At 50.1% G+C, this 19,943-nt stretch overlaps 10 protein-coding genes across 10 annotated transcripts; 5 read left to right on the top strand and 5 right to left on the bottom strand.

The window, feature by feature from the left end:
* Positions 1-45: 45 nt before the first annotated feature.
* On the bottom strand, positions 46-2,366 carry IAQ61_003176 (uncharacterized protein; the record flags this gene model as incomplete). The annotated part of the gene is made up of 2 exons (XM_066095870.1): positions 46-75; positions 162-2,366. 2 exons carry the CDS (start codon positions 2,364-2,366, stop codon positions 46-48), a joined length of 2,235 nt encoding a protein of 744 aa, XP_065954115.1.
* A 787-nt stretch (positions 2,367-3,153) lies between these two features.
* IAQ61_003175 (uncharacterized protein) lies at positions 3,154-3,535 on the bottom strand (the record flags this gene model as incomplete). The annotated part of the gene is made up of 4 exons (XM_066095869.1): positions 3,154-3,211; positions 3,259-3,317; positions 3,365-3,434; positions 3,492-3,535. 4 exons carry the CDS (start codon positions 3,533-3,535, stop codon positions 3,154-3,156), a joined length of 231 nt encoding a protein of 76 aa, XP_065954114.1.
* A 1,577-nt stretch (positions 3,536-5,112) lies between these two features.
* IAQ61_003174 (uncharacterized protein) lies at positions 5,113-6,900 on the top strand (the record flags this gene model as incomplete). The annotated part of the gene is made up of 1 exon (XM_003844773.2): positions 5,113-6,900. The coding sequence occupies one exon, from the start codon at positions 5,113-5,115 to the stop codon at positions 6,898-6,900; it is 1,788 nt and encodes a 595-aa protein (XP_003844821.2).
* A 640-nt stretch (positions 6,901-7,540) lies between these two features.
* On the top strand, positions 7,541-8,035 carry IAQ61_003173 (uncharacterized protein; the record flags this gene model as incomplete). The annotated part of the gene is made up of 2 exons (XM_066095868.1): positions 7,541-7,657; positions 7,754-8,035. The coding sequence occupies 2 exons, from the start codon at positions 7,541-7,543 to the stop codon at positions 8,033-8,035; spliced, it is 399 nt and encodes a 132-aa protein (XP_065954113.1).
* A 162-nt stretch (positions 8,036-8,197) lies between these two features.
* Positions 8,198-8,596, bottom strand: IAQ61_003172 (uncharacterized protein; the record flags this gene model as incomplete). Its single annotated transcript, XM_066095867.1, has 1 exon — positions 8,198-8,596. The coding sequence occupies one exon, from the start codon at positions 8,594-8,596 to the stop codon at positions 8,198-8,200; it is 399 nt and encodes a 132-aa protein (XP_065954112.1).
* A 574-nt stretch (positions 8,597-9,170) lies between these two features.
* IAQ61_003171 (uncharacterized protein) lies at positions 9,171-10,291 on the bottom strand (the record flags this gene model as incomplete). The annotated part of the gene is made up of 4 exons (XM_066095866.1): positions 9,171-9,659; positions 9,711-9,851; positions 10,115-10,180; positions 10,244-10,291. 4 exons carry the CDS (start codon positions 10,289-10,291, stop codon positions 9,171-9,173), a joined length of 744 nt encoding a protein of 247 aa, XP_065954111.1.
* Positions 10,292-11,340: 1,049 nt separating this feature from the next.
* IAQ61_003170 (uncharacterized protein) lies at positions 11,341-12,818 on the bottom strand (the record flags this gene model as incomplete). Its single annotated transcript, XM_066095865.1, has 9 exons — positions 11,341-11,353; positions 11,400-11,666; positions 11,724-11,797; positions 11,852-12,026; positions 12,078-12,116; positions 12,174-12,199; positions 12,249-12,377; positions 12,446-12,465; positions 12,788-12,818. 9 exons carry the CDS (start codon positions 12,816-12,818, stop codon positions 11,341-11,343), a joined length of 774 nt encoding a protein of 257 aa, XP_065954110.1.
* A 25-nt stretch (positions 12,819-12,843) lies between these two features.
* GUF1 (Translation factor guf1 mitochondrial) lies at positions 12,844-14,847 on the top strand (the record flags this gene model as incomplete). The annotated part of the gene is made up of 1 exon (XM_003844770.2): positions 12,844-14,847. The coding sequence occupies one exon, from the start codon at positions 12,844-12,846 to the stop codon at positions 14,845-14,847; it is 2,004 nt and encodes a 667-aa protein (XP_003844818.1).
* A 150-nt stretch (positions 14,848-14,997) lies between these two features.
* On the top strand, positions 14,998-15,381 carry IAQ61_003168 (uncharacterized protein; the record flags this gene model as incomplete). The annotated part of the gene is made up of 1 exon (XM_066095864.1): positions 14,998-15,381. The coding sequence occupies one exon, from the start codon at positions 14,998-15,000 to the stop codon at positions 15,379-15,381; it is 384 nt and encodes a 127-aa protein (XP_065954109.1).
* A 144-nt stretch (positions 15,382-15,525) lies between these two features.
* Positions 15,526-18,202, top strand: IAQ61_003167 (uncharacterized protein). The gene is made up of 5 exons (XM_003844769.2): positions 15,526-15,799; positions 15,870-15,988; positions 16,049-16,237; positions 16,299-17,187; positions 17,240-18,202. The coding sequence occupies exons 1-5, from the start codon at positions 15,726-15,728 to the stop codon at positions 18,135-18,137; spliced, it is 2,169 nt and encodes a 722-aa protein (XP_003844817.1). The 5' UTR covers positions 15,526-15,725; the 3' UTR covers positions 18,138-18,202.
* Positions 18,203-19,943: the final 1,741 nt, after the last annotated feature.

The following is a 19,943-nucleotide window of genomic DNA, read 5'->3' as shown; positions in this document are numbered from 1 at the left end:
CCTTGTCCTTCTTTTTCTCGCGGTTTCCCGTCACCAGCTCCCGCACTAACAGCCGGAGACATTGTGTCCTCCTTGCTTGCAGCCTTGGTATCGCCACGTGTATGTCTCTTGCCATACCGCACCTCAAACAAAGGTTTACCCCTGGCTCTCCCCTCACCCACCGTCTTCTTGCTTCGCCGCCCAGGTCCAGGTAGGGAGAGTTCATCTGCCGACTCGGCGCTGTCGTCCCGAGATACTGGCGTGTGTGCTTCCTTGCTGCGATGGGTCTGGGTGCTAGATTTCCTCTTCGACAGAGCGCTTGTGCTTGTTTTTCCCTTTGTTTTCGCCGTGGAGGGGGAAAAGAGTTCGTCTGTTTCGAGGGAGGGGGAGAGCGGGGTGGATGTAGTGGACCCTGTGAGCGTGATGCGTTCGGTGGAGTATGTATGGTTTTCATCTGGTGTTTGAGGTGCACTATATCGCACACTTTGTTTTGCAGAGCCGGGGCGCCGAGATCGGGGCTTACTGTTTGAGAGGGCGTCTAACTCGCGGGCGGAGACGGTGGGGCGCGATCGGGGTGTTCTGGTGTGCATCGACTTTGGCTCTGGGGTTCTGGGGAGCGCGCTGTTTTTTATGTCGCTGAGGTGGCCTTCCATGATGATATCTTCCTCCTTGACCGCGCTTTGGGCATCAGCGGTTTGTTTAACGAGATGCTTGGGGGATGGTGGATAGAGTGCTTGAAGGTTTTTGACTGGACTTGCCTGCTTTCCGTAGGCGAATCGGTTGGGGCGAGAGGGTGTTGAGGATCCTTTGACCTTGTTGAGTTCGTCATACTCAGTGCTCTTGTCCTCATATTCAAGTAGATTGAGCGCCTTGGAATCGCCTTTATCGGAGATTTGTGGAGTGTCTTCACCCTGATCTTGAGTGCCAGCACGTATGTCTTCGTCCATAGCATCATCTTCCTCAGGCACGAGTATCCGTGCCTTCTTCTTTTCCAGGGCCTCTTCTTCCGAATCGGGCATTTTCTCTGCCTCCTCCGCTGGCTTCTTTCGCTTTCGAGTGGCTCCTGTACTTGCGGTGGGTACGATGGACGAACTTGGCCGAGATAACTCTACAGTGCTATTAGTTGCATCCGCTAATTCTGTTTCCTGTGCTTTTGAGCCTCCATCAGCTTCATTTACTGGAATCTCAACCCCTTCCATTCCGGAAGACATGTCCTGAGGCTGTTTCTTCACCTCCGGACTCTCGCGGGCATTGTCCATGGCTACCTCGTTAAACGTGTAGGGGCGGAGCGAAAGCTTCGAAATCGCCACAGGGACAACTTCTGCAGCCGCCTCCCGAAGCTGTGATTTCCAAACCCCTTCTTCGATAATAATATTGCCAGGGGTATCCTCCCCTGCAAGTGGCGAGTATACAACATTTGTGCTAGTATGCACAGTGTCTGGTGATGAGGCCTGCAACTGCTGATTTTCTCCAGCTCCGCCACACTCATTCCGATCAGAAGCAGCAGTAGGTGCGTCTAGAACCCCCGGAGGACTTTGCTGCTGCGAAGAGTCAGATGGAACACCGGCAGCTTTCTCAGTAGGCGCGCAGTGAACCTCCTTTAAGGCATTGTTCTGATGACGCTCAATTGAGACCCCCTGCATCTCTCTACAGAGCTCCTCGTCTCCAGGATGCTCAACTGCATCAGATCCTCCAACCCGTGGCCCCAAAACGCGAGGCTCACCTTGCAATAATGGAGATTCAGCGATCCCAGCAGCGATTGGGTTGCCGTTTGAGGTCGCCTCTTGCTCGTTATTTTTATCTGAAAAGTCATACTCCGTTCCCTTGCCACGTGGTTGCGCGACCGATACCTCATGTGAGGCCAATGCGTCACTAATCTTCACGTTGGGTCGTTCAGGACTTTTTATCCCGGGCGGTGAAGGCGAATCAGAAGCAATGTATGTTGTTTGTGTTTCCGCCTCGTTTTCGAGGAGTATTTGCTGTATTGATGATGGTGGAATTGCGGTCTCTTGCTGGATATCGGATGTTATTTGGTGTGTCACTGATGCTTTCTCATGGTCGTCGCTTGCAGTGATGCTATCGACAGTGTCCAGTCGCGCTCTGCTTTCAGGCAGCCGAGCAGATTTATGGTGTTGGGGAGTAGAAATGACTCCAGTCTTTGATGTCGTGGCCTCTGTTGTGGGATCAGCAAGACCCGGCTCATCACACACCCTCCAATTAAACTGCTCAATCGCCTGCAGCCCATCATCCCAAGCATCCGAGTGTGGCGGGCTGGGGCTGTAAGCGTAGTATTCGGGTGGCTGCAGTGCATTCTCTATCCGTCCGTCCGCATGGAAAATCCGCATCGCGTCAGAGTCATCGCACCCAGTTGCATCTACTAGCGACATCTTGAGCTGGCTCTGGTGTGTCGTGGTCGAATTCTGTAGCAAATAGAGCGGGCTCATAGATTGAGCAAGGAAGATTGGGATTGTCGGATGATGCGGTATCAGATGTGATACTCAAGAAGTGGTTGTGTATGTTGTACCTTTGCAGATTGTAAACAAGGATATTGTCAAAAAGGAAAGAGTGCAAACGCTGCTGTTGACACGAACGAGTGTTTGTCGAATTTAGACCCTTAGTCGCTCACAGGCCCTCAATTCGCTCACCTTCAAGTGTATCAATGTGAGAAGCTCATACTACCCGAATATTCTCTGTGGTCGCGGCTCGGTTTATGTTTAGCTTTAGTGTTGCTGACATGTACGATCGACACTAGGATGGCGAAACAGATGGTCAAGATAGCTAGGCCAGAAGATGTTAGATTTCTCCAAGGCTATCATTGTGGCTCTGCCCTCAGCAGTGAATGCACACTGTCCGTCTCAAGGTGAGTTTGTTAACGCGTGCTCAGGTGATGATGAAGGGCAAGATGAGTCTAAGCGTACGCGCAACATGACCGACCAGACAGTGCTCAGTATGAAATGATTATCGGACAACAGATGAGGTCATAAAATCGGGTATCAGACTATTGACAAGAAGGCTGTTACCTGTTCACCGGAATCGCTAACTGGAAATTCCATGCTGTAATCATTGGCATAGGTAACGCAACGCAGGAATGGTAGAAGACCGAGTGATTGTAATCGAATAATTCACCGGCAGTGTAACGGAGGTTCCCATGTGGCCGGTGTAGTCTGGTCAGACTTATATGGGTATCGCGTTGCTGATGGCGTTGCCTGTATCAACAGGCAGGCCGAGAACCCTGTAATGGTTAGGGAGACCTCTTACTCGTACTCTTCATAGACTTACTTCTTTCCCGCATCTGTCGCGCAACAGCAGCATAATAGCGAGGCCGGCCAGCAGAAGATCTACGGAAAGTGAGTGTGCGTTCGTCGTTGATGGCCTCGCGACATACCGCCATGCCTACTGTGACGACGAAGCCAATGGTTGGGCCTATGATTTTACAGTGGCAGGGATTCTGGTTGCTAACTGATGTGTGAGCCAAAGGCAGATGGCAGGTAGATGAAGTCTTGGGTGCCTACGTTCCACACTGGATGCAAAGGGGAATGGGCACACAGTCGCACATGGTGTTGAGTGGGCGAGGTTGTTTGGAGGTCACGTGTGTAGTAGGTAGAGGGGAACAATTAAAGGGCAGCGATATAGCAACAGAGGATGGATAGCTGTGGGCTGCGTGCTATGTAAGAGTGAAGGAGGATAAAAGCTGGCAAGGTGGAATGTCAGATCATCCAAACGGCCGCGAAGTGTGATGTTTGAGGTTGTCTGAACTAAATTGCTTGTTTTTCCCCACGTCATCACCGCTGGTTGGCTGGCGATCGCGATTGTGCCCAAGACACGCGTCTCGCCCTGCCACCCATCCATCCTTGGTCTCAACATCGACCTCAGAAGCACCATCGTGTAAGCCGGCTTTTTGAATGTGTTTTGGCATCTATTCCTCTCCGTGCGCGGTACCGTACCTTTTTACAGCTACAACAATAGAACATTGCATGGTGCAGGACCACAACAATTTTGCGGTACCTAGGAGCACCTGTCATGAAGAGACCCCCACACACATCACGGGCAGTTCCCGTCGATCCGGCTATGCAATTCCTGCTGCCGATGCTGACGTGTGTTGTGTACAAACTATAAGACACACGGGTAACGAGCGTGCATGATGGGAACCGTTTCGCTTCCTTCGAGATCCTTCCCACATTTTTGGAGCTATTGTCCCACTTTTCTACCATGGCATGGGGTACAATGGGTCTAAGTATGTACAATAAATCTCCTGGCTGTCGACGCTATCTTTACCTCGATCTCTATAGTATCCCAACCTGCAGACGCCTCTAGGATACCATGGCCGTTTATCATGCAGCCATACATGGCACTGCCGAGCCTTCCTTCGACGGCTGGGAACAATGTCACACACAAATGGTAGATGGAGAGTCCAACCAGTCGACCTCCGCCGTGAAGTGCTTGGGCAGACACTTGACACATCAGCCCATACATTTCCATTGAATCGAAAACTACATGGACACATGGGGAGTGAGGGCAGAGAGGGGAGAGACTCGAGTCGGAGGACTTCATATTGTGAAAGGTACGTACACATATATATATACTATATGGATACCACATCTACCTATACCTCACTACCTCGCATTATACCTACTGACTGGCAAGCAAAGTCGTCGGCACATGTCCCGCCGAGGATTCGGAACCCCACAACTCAGTCACCCGCCGATCCTCCCTTCACAGTCTACCGGTACGCCGTTGATTCGACCCCTCCCACCGCTATAAGGTAGCTCCACTTTCTTGTGCCTAATCCTAGGTACTTACCTCGGCCCCCTCTGTTTTATTCCCGGTAAAATCATGTAGCCACGATGAAGGAGGAAAGGCGTGCTTGGGGGCGAACGAGCGAAAGCTCCCGCCCTAGAGCTGGCATTCGCCTTGCCACACCGTCTTCTGCCTTTCTTGCACTTTCGCTTCTTGTTGTTGGTGCGATTGTGTCGTCGAACATCCTGGAGAGCTGGGCTCGTGGTTACCTACGCTACCTCGTATAGTTGACCGTACGGACATTACATTTGTTTGTCTGTACCACCGCAAGGGGGCTGACAGGGCCGAGGTCGCAAGCAGCGGGGTCTGAGGGTTCGGCGCATTATGTCGCACGCGATGGCTGTCAGCGACTCCAACAACCAAAATGACGTCGACATCGGGCCTTCGTCAGCACCAGCAACCGCAATAAACCAATCTGATGTATCAGAAAAACCGACTTTAGTCGAGCCAGTCGACACAGCAATCGACAATCACTCCATATCAAGCACGTCAACAGACTCAGATTCCATACACTCGAATCCTACCCACGACCGCCCCGCTATCCACCAGACATGGAGTCGCAACACTGGCTACTCTTGGCCCGGCGACAAGGACTGCGGAGTCACGACGGTAGTCACAAATGCCACCCAAGACCCGCGATTTGAAGTCGATTTCGACAACAATGGCGAAAACCCGCAGGACTGGCCCATGGCCAAGAAAGCCCTTGTCACCTTCTTCATGAGCTACTCGACCCTCGTTGTCGTCATGTTCTCAACCAGCTACACCAGTGGAATACCTGGCATGATGGAAACCTTCAACATACAATCCAAAACTCTCCTCATCTTGGGTCTGACCACCTATCTTATCGGTCTCGCAATCGGATCTCTGCTCATGGCTCCGCTGTCAGAAATGTACGGTCGTCGACCCGTCTACCTCGTCGCCGTCGCCGCATTCACAATCCTCATTATCCCATGTGCCCTGTCCAACAACCTGCCCCAAATCCTCGTCTTGCGCTTCTTTGGCGCAATCGCAGGCGCCGCCATGATATCGAACGCTCCAGGCACAGTCTCCGACATCGTTTCCGACGATTACCGCGCCCTCGCCTTTTCCATCTGGTCTCTAGGGCCAATGAACGGTCCAGTACTGGGGCCGATCCTTGGTGGCTTCGTCTTCGAAGCACTCGGCTGGCGCTGGACAAACTGGGTCGTGATGATTGGCTCAGGTACATCATGGTTCATGGTATTCCTAGTCAGCGAAACCTACGCACCCGCCATCCTCCGTCGCAAATCCCTCCGAAAGCGCAAGGAAACAGGAGACGAGCGGTGGTACTCGCGCTACGACGACAAGAAACTCTTCTGGCCGCTCCTCCGCGAAAACCTCTACCGCCCCTTGTCCATGGCCGTCAGAGAACCCATTTGCATCTTCTGGAACGTATACATAGCATTGGTTTACGGAGTGCTCTACTTGTGCTTCGTAAGCTATCCCATTGTCTTTGGCGAGCTGCGCGGCTGGGGCCCCGGCTTGGTGGGACTCGGATACCTAGGCATTGGCGTCGGCGGCGTCATCACGATAGCCTGTGAACCGCTGCTCCGCCGGATGATCAACGCGCACGCCAAGGATCCTGAGACGGGTAAACCGTTCCCAGAGGCCATGGTGAGCGTCGTGTGCATCGCCGCCGTCCTTGTCCCCGTTGGCGAAATGATCTTCGCATGGACGTGCACGCCCAACGTACACTGGATTGCCCCGCTTCTCGCAGGCGTGCCCTTTGGCGCAGGAAATGCAGGCGTTTTCATCTACGCTTCAAACTACCTCGTCCACAGCTACGGCATCTACGCCGCCAGCGCGCTCGCAGGCAACGCCGTGCTGCGCTCTGTAATGGGCGGTGCGTTGCCGCTCGCTGGCCCTAGCATGTACAGCACTCTCGGTCCGCACTGGAGCGCCACCATGCTGAGTCTGATTGAGTTTGCCATGATTCCCATCCCCGTCGTATTTTATCTGTTTGGCAGCAAGATTCGCGAGAAGAGCGGGCTGATTCGCAGTATGAGGGAGGATAGGGAGAAGTTGGAGGGAAGGAAGAGGAGGGCGGTGGAGAAGAGTTTGGCAAGATCGGGGAGTGTGGGAGGGAAGGAGAAGGGGGAAGTTTGAGCAGGAGAGTTGGTGTGTAGATTTGAGTAATGTTAATGATACTCATCCCGTGACTGGCAAAATCTTGTGTCATCTTGAACTCCCTACTTGCACTTAGGTCATCTTATCTCTGCTACGAAATGCTCATCCCCCTATCTTCGGCGGTCAAAAGGACTCGTGTTCGATGAATGATTAGACCCACAGGAACAGGAGGCGGAATGTGCTTTATTAAGATCTCATTTAGTACGGTAGGTTTATCGAGCAGATGATTGTTTATGATTAACCACAACTCCAAGCAAAAGGACACAAGAGACACAAAAAACAACTTCAAAAAAATACACCCAACCCTCACAACAACACAACCCTCCCACCCCCCTTGCCCCCCTACTCACCACCTACAAGTCATCCACTGCGGATTCACCACCACAGGCAACAACGCATGATTCACCACCACCGTCAACAACGGCCACCACGCCACCACATCCCGTACGCGCCACTCAAGCGGGACCCCAAACCCCAACACCACCATACCCACAGCCACACCAACACAAAGCCCCAAACTCCACTTGAACTTGCGCGCAACATCCCTGATAGCCTGGAAAAAAGTGACGCGGGTGTGTTCCTTGGTCGTAGCACCCCACTCCACATCGACGCTGCAAAAATGGCAAACCAACGCCTGACTAACATGCAACGACACGCCGCCAAGAAAGACGGTGAGCAAAGGGATGAATTTTGCATTTTGCACAAGACCCAGCCAGAGTGGGGATTCTTGGATACGGTAGCGTAGGATCGCGAGGGCGAGGTTGCCGATGAGGGTGAAGACGAAGATGAGGGCGAAGTAGACGCGAAAGGATTGTGTGTAGAAGTGGTCGAGTGCGCCGTTGAAGAAGCCGATGAGGAAGTAGTTGAGCAGAGTGAGGAGCCAGGTGGAGCCGATGGCGTAGTATGTGCCGATGTAGGCGAGGATTGTAATTTTGGAGGCGAGGGGCATGGTGGAGGTGAGGAAGGTGCGGAAGAGGAGGGTGAGCGGGCCGGCGGTGGGCCAGTGTTTGAGTGGGTGGAAGATGAGTTCGTTGCAGCTGTAGGCATATCTATATTGATTTTCATTGTTAATCACACCAATTCTGAGGACTTTGATGTTCTGGGGGGATCCTGAGAATCTGGGTACGCACTTTTCCCAACGAGCTAGCTCGTCGTAAACAGTGAGTGACACGCCTTCTTTAAACCCGTCATTCTTGTACGCACCCAGTCGCACAATATAGCCTTCTGCTTGAAGCCGCAGCGAGATATCAAAGTCCTCCGACACCGTCTCCTCAGATTAATACTTCTCATAGCCGTCGTGCCGGCAATCATACGCAATCTCCTGCATCGCCGACCAGCGGAGAATAGCATTGTGCCCGACAAACGGAGCCACGTCGCCGCCGGCCACGGCAGATTGTATCATGATAGAGATCATGTTTGTGAAGAATTTGATGCCTTTTTCAAAGAACTTATACGTCACGTTCATGACCCCGGACGAGTATCGTAGAAGAGCGACTTGCGGGCTCACGGTCATTTCGCTGACGGCCTCGAGCAGGCAGTCACTTGGTGCGCGTGTGTCGGAGTCGATTAGAAGGATATAGTCGCCAATGCGAATGCTACCCTCAGCCCATGTCTCGCTCTCGCGCTCCGTTATAGCGGTCTCGAGAGTTGTGTTGTAGGCAGCGTCCTCATCCATCTAATTCCATGTATTGTGGCGCTCTACTTTTGCTAAAAGATCCTCTACCATCACGCTAAGTCGAAGGGCATAGTTCATATTCGATGCTTTTTTGAACTTTCCTCCGCGGTGGAAGGGTTTAGGTGTTTCCTCGTCTCGTATCAATTGCACTGGAAAAGTGTTAATGACCAAAGCCATCATCGTCTATGTCCATAAGACTCACTGCCGTCATCACTCACAAAGAGGTTCGCTGTTCCACCCTGTAGCTCGTATGTCGAAATTGCATCCTTGATGGAGCGTACAGTGGGTTTAATTCACAGCTCGAAGGCCTTCTCGATATAACGGCATCTGTATTGTTACATGTGGGAGCGTGCCGCCATATGTGTCGCGATGCAGCCGACGCAGAGCTTTCCCTGAATAATATCTGCTGTTCTCCTTCATCTGGTCTGTTGGCCCAGCAATCTGCGCAATGTTCCCTACAATAGCTTGAAAAAAGAACTGCAATTACTAGCGGATAGAAGCACGTTGATGGAGACACGCATACCAGAGAAAGCCAAGCCTGTGCTGGTATGACAAGCACGAAGAGGATGCGAAATCAATTTGGATCTGAAATATGCTGAATGGCAACTTCCCGGAAGCCAGAGCCAATGCAGGTCGTCATTAGCATGATGGATATGCCCGTGTATATCGACTGCCACAGTTTAAGCTTCCGGGGCTCTTCTTCCAATGTCTCGCCGGGACCCAGGGTGTCGTTGTACTCGGCCATGCCACTCCAGGCAGTCTTGCCGGTGATCTCCTCAAGTTCGCCATCGTCTGGAGAGCCATACTCGTCACTGCACATCATTCGCACAAGGGAGTTGATAATGACTTCTGCACGCTCTACGAACAGCTTAGGATCGTCTTGCCATACAACCAATAGTTGATGTGATGCGACAAAAGAAGCAGACTGGCCTCTTCGACCATGTGATAACGCTTCAAAATCGGGAACAACCTGCAACCGCAGACCTGATCGAATCTGAACATATGGCACATCGGTCCGCTGGAGAACATATCTGATAACACTCGTATTAATCGTCATAGCGCACTGTGCAGATTAGCCATCGCTGTCTGTTCGTGTGCTGGATATTGTACCTACCCTCACGTTCATCTGCACAATCAACTGGTACAAGCTTGTATCCTCTGCAACGTCTTGTGGCGCAAATGTATAATGGCCTTTGGATCTTTTGATGAACACACCCTCGCCGAAAGCGTTGGTAGTCCATAGCTTTTCTTCTTGCTTTTAATGTAGCCAGTTTGCCAGGATATCACACTAGATATCCCGTATCGTATCCGAACTAGCGCTACGGGATACACCTTCAGCTTCAGCATTGAGAGGGTGTCCATTCGTGGAGTTGTTACTGCTGGAGGCGCGACATCCGTGGGCCGGTGGGAGCACGTTGTTCTCCGACAAGGATGTGTTCGAAGGAGCTTCTTGAGATGCTAGAGGATCTGAATTGGGAATTTGGTGGCTGACCACTATTTTCTCTGGTACCTCCTCACACGAATCATGATCTGGCCCATCGTTGTTTCTCTGTTCAATGTGGAAGAACCGCATTTTTTCTTGTACTAGAGTAGATCAGATAATTGATACATACTTACGCGTATAAGAATGTTTGATGCTGAACATACGACATTCCTCTTATCTACGTGCTGCGAGTACAAGATACACCATGCCATCGTACCCGACACGTAGTTGAGACGAAAGTATTACAGGTGTAATGAGCATCCCAAAGGTTAGGCCGAATTATCCATGGAAAAAGCAGAGTGTGCCCATGCATATATTTCGCAATTGTAGGTGATAGATGGGGATTCGAAGTTCGATCGCATAAAATTCTAGCCGCTGCTAGATTATCATGAGGCTCCCGTATGCTTGCCACCTTTGCAATGTCCCCTGCAGAATGTCAGACGGTGTTGACTATCGTATTATTTTCCTGTGTTACGTGCCATTTTGACATCCCTGTGCACATTTGCGGCTATTCCGTACACCGAGGTAACGTTATCATGAAGCCAATAGACGCTGTACAGCAGGAAAACATGCGGTGCAATCTGGGATTTAAAAGAAATTGAGAATCGGCCAATGTTCCAGCAGGCACGCTAGCACGAATGCCACCTTAATAGTGGATCCATCGCTTGTTGCTGTTGTGCAATAACAAGTCTCGTACGCTTTTGCTCTCTAGCTGGTCAGCCTGGCATGGGCTCACGCATATGGCAACGTAGTGCTAGCTACTTGACGAATAGGGAACTTGAAAGATGATATGGCCAATAGACATATCGTTCGGTGACAATTTTAATCATTCTCATGGGTTGTGTGTGTATGCGCAATTAGAGCCCAGTGTGTTGTCGCGATTACAAGACTGAGCTCACACTTGAGCTTTGATCCCCGCAGAATCGGTCACGGTCTTATCGCTGTTCGGTAGTTAGGGCTAAGCATAATACTATATTGTGTACCTGAAGCCTCTATCTGGCGGCGCTCGAACTTGATATTAAAGAGAATTGTATGGTCGTGATTCGGGGTGTTGCAATGCGCCCGGTTCCACAATGATGTCATCATCGTGCTGGGCATCAAGGTTCTAGTAATATATATCATGCGGAATGAGATTGGGGAGAACAGTAGCAGGATTGTAATGAAAAGTGCCGTATAGGTAGTATACGAGACGCCCGTCTCGAGGATTTGATTAGTACAATCCCCATGTCAGAAGCGACTTTGCATTCAGTAAATAATTTGCTTAGTCACCAAGCCTTTTGTTGTTAGCAGATGGAGAAATGATCAAGAGCATTGACTTACCTGTAGCTTACGAGCGTGTCCACACGGTGGTTGCTTGTACTGAAATTCCTCAGCTGCACCTTTTCGCCATTTGTAATTTCTTTTGCGTCACTGTCGCCCCACTCCATGGGAACATCGGAATCCGCGTCGGCATAGACAAGAACATTGAATGTGCAATTGCCATCCAGCATTGGTAGGAAAGTCACAGATGCTGTAATCTGCCGAAACACGGCTTGGATCTCAGACTGGATCTCGGCTTCCGTCTTCTCTTCTTGAACCTCACTTGACCTAGAGCAAGACTGTCAGCTGCGACGCAATCTGCCGCTGGTGTATCGTTGAACATACTCTGGAGCTGAGTTTTCTTGATCGCCTGCTTTCTTTGACGCTTTTGAGGCGGCATTTTTGCCGAAAATTTGGACCTGTGACTTGTAAGAGAAGGCAGCATGGTATTATGGTCTCATGGTCTTGCTTACGTCAAACTGCCATCGCTCCACATGCTCGCCTGTCTCTTTGCTCGTGATGACAATGACGAGTTTGGAAATCTTGCCACCATACATCCACTCCTTGAGTTGTGACATGATCTTCTTAATGTATGCCTTGACTTGATCATCGGCAGTGACCATCATTGTCAAGCCGTATTTTTTGACACTGCGCAACATGTTAGCAGGATACAGTTGTAGTGCATGATGGGAGTCTGACGCTGTAAAGTCTTCTGCTGGATATACGCCTCGCTGAAAACTGTAGACGATTAGGTGCGGACAGTGATAACATGATGCTATGTTCGAGAATTCTTACAGAATCGTGTTAATCGAGTATTCAAACTGTAGCGATTAGCGCGTGTTGATGTCCAAAACAAGAGTGAGTGCTCACAAATTCATTCACAACTTTCGATGAGCCCTTCAAGGCTAGCTTGTAGACCTTGGATGCATCGCTCTTTGATGATTTTGATGATTTGGACTTGGACGAAGTTTTGGGGGCAGACATGGTTGCACCTGTGTTCTGTGTCTGTGTCAGGCGGTGATAGTGGGTGGCGGTGGAGGTGGAGGACAAGCAGGAGGTGTGTTTACTTTGCTTGTTGACAACGCAACTACGGTAGGTACCGGTACTACTTTGGACCTGGATATGGAAGACGTCCAAAGTCGTCAAGAAGATGGCTGCAGCTTGGAGGAGTAAAGAAGGAACAGAACAATGCTAGAGCAGCTAGATCTAGAAACAACAATCAAGCCAGAAAGAGTCTAGAGCGTTTGTGGGTGCAATGGTTCTGGTGCAGAGTTGGCGGTGGGTCGATCGGTCGGTGTGCAGATGCAGGAACCGCCGACCAGCAGTAAAGATTGATTGATTAGATAAGGCGGAAGAGGCGAACGTCGAGAAAAGTCGACATCACAGTTCACGGGTTTCACGCTTCCCACCTCCGGCAGATTTGTATCGGGCATCAACCATTCACTCATCGATCTCATGCTCACTCATGCGATCATGCGTCCGAACTGCGCGCAGCCTTCTGCAGGCCTGGCGGACGCCCTCCATACGACCCAATGGCTTCTTTCCTCTCCCCTCCCCCATCCTTGACCGTCTGCCATGCCTAAGTAACGTCCAGAGGAGCTATGCGCAAGCTTTCCGCCCCCAAGGCGAACTGGAAAAACGCATCGCCGACATCCCCATCGAACGATATCGCAATTTCTGCATCGTGGCTCACGTGGACCATGGCAAATCCACGCTGTCGGATCGCCTGCTCGAGATCACAGGCACCATCCAGCCAGGCGGCAACAAGCAGATTCTCGACAAGTTGGATGTGGAGCGAGAGCGGGGAATCACTGTCAAGGCACAGACATGCTCCATGATATACAACCATGAGGGGGAAGACTATCTCCTGCATCTCGTAGACACACCTGGCCATGTCGACTTCCGTGCCGAAGTGTCCAGAAGTTATGCCAGTTGTGGTGGAGCACTGCTTCTGGTAGATGCTAGCCAGGGCGTGCAGGCCCAGACGGTTGCCAACTTCTACCTTGCCTTCTCCCAAGGACTGACGCTTGTCCCTGTTTTGAATAAAGTCGATTTGCCCCACGCCGATCCTCCCCGCGTCCTCGATCAAATGCAGGAGACGTTCGAGCTCGACCCGGAAGCGGCTGTACTTGTCTCCGCAAAGACAGGATTGAACGTCGCCTCGTTGTTACCGACCATTGTCGACAAGATCCCACACCCCATCGGTAATCTCAAGGGGCCTCTTCGCATGCTCCTGGTCGATTCATGGTATGACGTATACAAGGGAGTCATACTGTTGGTGCGCATCTTCGACGGCCAGGTGCGACCTGGAGACACGGTCCGGTCTTTCGCAACAGGACTCAAGTACATCGTCGGGGAGGTTGGGATCATGTATCCCGACCAGACGCCGCAAACAGTTCTGAAGGCTGGACAAGTGGGCTACATCCACTTCAATCCAGGCATGAAAAGATCACAAGAGGCCAAAGTGGGCGACACCTACACAACCATTGGCTCAGAGAAACTCGTTGAACCGTACCCTGGCTTCGAGGAGCCGAAGAGCATGGTCTTCGTTGCCGCTTTTCCTGTAGATCAAGATAACCATGAGCACCTCGAGGACAGCATCGAGCAGATTATCCTCAATGATCGTAGCGTCACGTTGCAAAAGGAGTCGTCTGATGCGTTAGGTGCTGGTTGGCGATTGGGCTTCTTGGGTACACTGCATTGCTCCGTCTTTGAGGACCGCCTGCGCCAGGAACATGGTGCGAACATCATCATCACACCTCCTTCGGTACCATTCAAAGTCATTTGGAAGGATGGCACTGACTCGATCATCACAAATCCCAACGAGTTCCCAGACCAAGACGAGGCGCATTTCAAGGTCCAAGAAGTGCACGAGCCGTACGTCGCAGCCACCATCACACTGCCCGGTGAATATCTTGGAGAGGTCATCAAACTCTGCGAGTCTAATCGCGGTGAACAGAAAGAGCTTACCTTTTTCACTGCCACCCAAGTCATCTTAAAGTACGACATCCCACTATCTCATCTCGTTGACGATTTTTTCGGCAAACTCAAAGGCGCCACCAAAGGTTACGCTTCCCTTGACTACGAAGATGCCGGATTTCGCAAGTCTTCGATCGTTAAACTAAACTTGCTGGTCAATGGTGCTCCCGTAGACGCAGTATCTCGCGTTATGCATACTTCACAGGTCGACAAGGTTGGACGTGTGTGGGTGGAGAAATTCAAAGAGCATGTCGAGCGACAAATGTTCGAGGTCATTATTCAAGCAGCTACAGGTACTACAGGTAAACGCATTATTGCTCGGGCAACCATCAAGCCATACCGCAAGGACGTCCTGGCCAAACTGCATGCCAGCGATCTTAGTCGACGCAGAAAGCTACTAGAGAAGCAAAAGGCTGGTAGGAAGAAGTTGAGAAGCGTGGGCAATGTGGTGATTGAGCAAGAAGCGTTCCAGAAATTCCTAGCCAAATAGGCAGAAATGATACCCAAATTCCTCTCCTGCTGAAAGCCCATCCCTGTCGACTTCAGGAAAGTTCGGAGCTGAAACAATGGACCCTTTGTTAGCCGTAGATTACTTTGCAGCAAATATACATGGCGGAATCTGATCACTTCGTTCGACAGCATGTACCCTGAAGACACCGTAAATGAAATGCCCGGTTGTATTCGCCATTTGCTCATGCACCGGCCGGCACCCACATCTGCCCGACCGCACCTTCTCCCCCTTTCACCCACCGATACGCCGCCCCATCATCCCCTCCAGTTCGCACGCACCCTCCTGTTCAACATCACAGCCTGCGACCCTCTCGCATGCACACCTGCACATTCAAACACCCTTGCCAACGAGTCCCGACATCAGCGATCGATCGCGCTAACATCGATTTTGATGTTCGCTGGGATCGATGACATCAGTGACATCTTCCTCATCAACCATTCAGATCATCACAACGTTCGCGTACCTGAACAGCACAACGACAGGATTATAACGCGCTACCTTGTTGCAGCTTAGTGAGCGATGCCTCTGGCTACGTGAGATTGCCGGGGACCGTTGGCCGACAGGGGGGACTGTTCGCGTAAAGAAGGTTTGCAAGAACGGCAGGGCTGACGGCGCTTGCGAGACATGACATTTGGGCGACGAGATGCACGTCGGGATCAGATGGCACGGTTGAGACTAGAGAGCAGCGCGGGCCGTGGTGGGTGGGTGGTAGGAAGTAGGGATGGGCTGCATGATGCTAGTTTCCTTCCAGGCTCTGCTACTCTGATGGGCCGAGTTCTTTCTCGCATTCTGTTCATGTGTTGAAGTCTCTGTTTGCGACGCGGTTTTTGTGGTGTTGATATTGGATTCTTACGGTAATGGCTCGGTTCCTTGGTCTTCGAGGCACTTCGTTGGCGACAGCTATCAGTGCGACGTGCGGATTGTGCTTCTTGTATGTGCAACTAGACCCATCCAACAGGAAGGTCTCTCTTAAGTGGCACTCAACTAATATGATCGACCAGATGTTTTGGGTATGCGCAGGGTGTAATGGGTGGCCTTTTGACGGTGCCAGTGTTCTTGGAGAAGTTCCCACAGGTTGATCTTCTTACTGATTCTTCGTTTAAAAATGCTTGGGTCACTGGTATGTTGCATTACGAGAGATGTATTTTATGAACACTCTCAGAAGAACTGACTCGAATAGGTCTCACTGTCGGGGCTTGGAATCTTGGATGCATCATCTCCGCCATACTTGCAATCTTCATTGGTGATCTTCTTGGACGTCGACGCACACTAATACTTGGTCTATCGCTTTGGATCGTGGGAGAGATTATTCAAACAGCATCAGACAGCTTTCCACAGTTCGTCGTTGGACGTGCCGTCGCAGGTTTCGGTATGAATGCATACCTACCGTTTGAAGACTGCCGACAAAGCTGTAGCTAATGCACTACTAGGTAATGGCTTCACTACCTCCACTGCCCCTGCATACCAGGCAGAATGCGTCAAGTCACACCGAAAAGGCACTATCCTTATGATCAGTGCGGGAGCATTCGTCTCTGCCGGCTACGCTCTTTCATACTGGTTGACATTCGCCTTCGCATACCTCAGCACCTCATCAGCAGCATGGCGCGTACCGATCGCTTTCCAAATCCTCTTCGCTCTACCAGCCATTTCGATGCTAGTCGTCCTACCAGAATCACCCCGATGGCTAATTCTGACCGGACGCGAACAAGAAGCACTCACTGTGCTCGCAGCACTGAACGACGGCGAAGCAGACGACTTCGCGACAAGGGACGAGTTTTTGCAGATCAAAGACGCCATATTGATCATGACGCAGGGCTCAACAGCGAGTTTATTTTCGAATGAAGAGCGCAGAGGTTTCCATCGTGTGGTGCTGGCCTACTTTGTGCAAATCTTCCAGCAAGGAACGGGTGTCAACCTTGTTCTTCAATACCTGTCTTGGATCTTCTTAACGCGGATGAGCTACTCGGGCTGGCTCGCTCGACTACTCGCCAGCTGTTCTGCAACATTGTACTTCCTTGCCTCGTTCATTGCCGTTGTGGGTATTGATCGGCTCTGGGGCCGACGCTCGCTGATGATGTTTGGGTCGGCAGGTATGTCTGGGTGCATGGTGCTTTTGACAATCTTGCAGTATCTATGGTGGGAGCACGATGTCAATGCTGCTAGGATCACTGGAACTGTGGCTCTCTTCGGCTTTTCGGTCTTTTTTGCTATCGGATGGCAAGGTATGGCTTGGTTGTACCAGGTTGAGATCGTGCCACTGAGAATCCGTGGCCCAGCCAATGGAATCAGTACCAGTGCTAACTGGATTCTCAACTTTGTGTATGTCATTCAGCAGTCCCTTCTCTCAGAAGGAACAACTAACAACCTCCAGCATTGTCTTCATTACACCAATCGCCTTCCAACGCATATCTTGGCGCACCTGGATCATCTTCGCCGTCACCAATGCCGCCATCATTCCCCTCATCTACTTCTTCTACCCGGAAACCGCATGTCGCTCCCTAGAAGAAGTCGACGTCATTTTCCAGCTTGCCAACGAAGAGCCCGGAAACCCTTGGACGAACGTCGTCCACATCAGTCAAAACGAGCCGCTCTGGTTTGGTAAGCGTGGCGAGAATCGCAAAAACTTCAACTATGCAGCGAGCAGTTGGCACAAGCGCTTCACAAACAGCAGTGCTAGCAGCAGCGGCAACGAAAGGCACAGCTACACCAGCACACATACACATCGTGCGCCCCAAATTTCACTAGACCAAGAGCCAGACCCAGAAACCTTCATCACCCCAACATACCAAGAACCCCCTATAGATCCCCGTCGTATCAGCTCACCACCACTCTCCCCGACAACAACCGCCTCAACAGCAATCCACTCCCAAACAAGCATGCACACCAACCCACGCAAAACAAACAGCGAGGCCAATCTCTTCGGCCTGGGCTCAGCAGCACCCACAGTACCTACCCTACCACCCAACAGACACAGCAGAGAAAGCGAAGACAGTATTCACAGCGTAAACCCCGAATGGTGGACCGATGATCTCGCGCCCAAACCCCTCTCCTTGCGCTCCCGAGTCTCCTCGCGAAACCAATCGCACCAGATACAATGGCATTCGCGCTCACAGATCCAGCAAGGTTCTCGTCCAGATACAGCGGAGAGTTGCAACGGCTTGGCTGGGGATAATGGTGGTGGTGGCACTGGTGTTGGGGAGGAGGGGAGGGCGCGGGATGTGAGGTGGAGGGAGAGTGTGTGGAGTATGGATTCGCTGGATGGGGTGTAAGAGGGAAAGGGCAGGTTACGAATGTGAGGAGGGCGGGGTGAGATTTTGTTGGGACGGATGTTCACTTTTTTTTCTTGCTGTGATTTATATAATAGCCTGGCGTTCGTTCATCGGGAATGGTGGGAGGTCTGTATTCGGCATCCCTGACGATGGATTGTGGATGAGAGAATTATGATCGTACGAGACTGGTTTCATGCTTGAACGAGTGGTGTCAAGATAGTTGGCTTGGCTGGCGGACTTATCGTTGGTACTTTGGGTCTTATTAATCATTTGGTCTTACCGGTACCAGTAGCATTTATTTTGTTTAGTATTTCTTTATCCTTAGTATGTATTGTAATTCATATAGGAAGTCTTTTAGAGAGTGCAGTGGTTGGCATGTGCAGAACGGTGTTGAAATGGAAACCCTTTCGATTTTACAAAGGGGTGCTAGCTGAAAAATGATGGTGGTTTGATTCTGTTCGTTTAAATCGATGGACCGTACGGTCAAAGTAGGGGAATCAAATAGGGTTGCTCGCCAGACAATATAGATGATGAAATGTTAGATTTCGGAAGGTACGAGAAGTTTTATCGTAGATTATATCTGAATAATTCATGCATGTTATATGAGAGGCTACTTGAGATCTTATCTTGGTAGGTGGTGTCGCTTCTGGGAATGACGTCACGTGCTCTAGCGCGTCATAAACGTCATGTCTTTGCAAACCCCGCAAACCTCTCTCCCTTTCTCACAACCATGACTCATCACAGACAATGACAATCGCCAAAAAAAAATCCAGGAGCCATCTGTTTCCTTCCACTTGAGCCAAAATTGGCAAATTTCCATGCCTTCGAGCTAGTCTTTCAAGGCCTGATCGGCAATGACACTACGGTAAAAAATTGTTTACTGTAGAATGGTACGCTAGGGGTTTACTATATAGGTGTAAACTGACCTCGTGTATACCTATAAGTAGGTTTAAAGTGGTGGTTTACTTTTTTGTAGTATAAACATAGTGTGGTTTACTATAGACCTATTAGTAGAGTAAATAAAGTAGTTTATAATAGTCCTATTAGTAGAGTATATAAAGTAGTTTATAAAAGATAAAATATAAGTATTAGGTATAGTAATAATAGTATTAGATTTTTTTTAGTATCCTTATATAAACTACTAGTACGTTATTACCTATCCTATCCCTAGGCCTAACCCGCCTAATTAATAGCCTATACCTGCCTAATTAATAGGCCTAAAACTACTTAATTATTAGCCTATACCTGCGTAATAATTAGCCTATACCTATATAATTATAAGGCTATCCACTACGTACCTTACTTATTTTTAGAAAACTACAGTATAATATAAATTAAATAGGTATACAAGTAGTATAACTACGTAGTAATTAGTGTAAGTTAGTACGTCTAATAATAGTCTAGCGTAATATATGTAACGACTTAGGTAGGTAGGGCATCCAAAAGGTATCCTATACGACTTAAAGGCATATAGGAGTGCGCGTCTGTATAGAAAAGGATAAGATTCCTACACCTATAGGTCTTGTACAAAAGGATAAGAAGAATATGCCTATCCTAACTATAGGCAAGCTATTCTCTATATATATTAGTAAGTTAGGCCTTTATTAGGCCTGACTTAGTATAGAATAATAGGTAGGTAATTCTACCTTATTATTACACTACCCCCTCCTATAGAGAAAGGATAGTCCCTATCCTTAAGATTAGGTTTAGATCCCTTATTAAAGAAGAGCTTTTTGCAAAATAATTCTACCTTTACCTCTACCTTTACCTTTACTTTTTCTTCCTAGGGCACAGACCCCTATCCCT

This window comes from Plenodomus lingam, assembly GCF_022343315.1.
Source record: "Plenodomus lingam strain CAN1 chromosome Unknown contig_17, whole genome shotgun sequence".
NCBI classification, from domain to species: Eukaryota; Fungi; Ascomycota; class Dothideomycetes; order Pleosporales; family Leptosphaeriaceae; genus Plenodomus; species Plenodomus lingam.
The sequence above is the reverse complement of the archived record's forward strand: the minus strand, read 5'-3'. Positions and strand labels throughout refer to the sequence as shown.

Excerpts from the sequence above, each read along its gene's own strand:
- IAQ61_003167 (XM_003844769.2), top strand. The coding sequence starts at position 15,726 with ATGGCTCGGTTCCTTGGTCTTCGAGGCACTTCGTTGGCGACAGCTATC. Across the intron at positions 15,989-16,048 it reads TAAAAATGCTTGGGTCACTG|GTCTCACTGTCGGGGCTTGG; the intron begins GTATGTTGCATT and ends TGACTCGAATAG. Across the intron at positions 17,188-17,239 it reads AACTGGATTCTCAACTTTGT|CATTGTCTTCATTACACCAA; the intron begins GTATGTCATTCA and ends AACAACCTCCAG.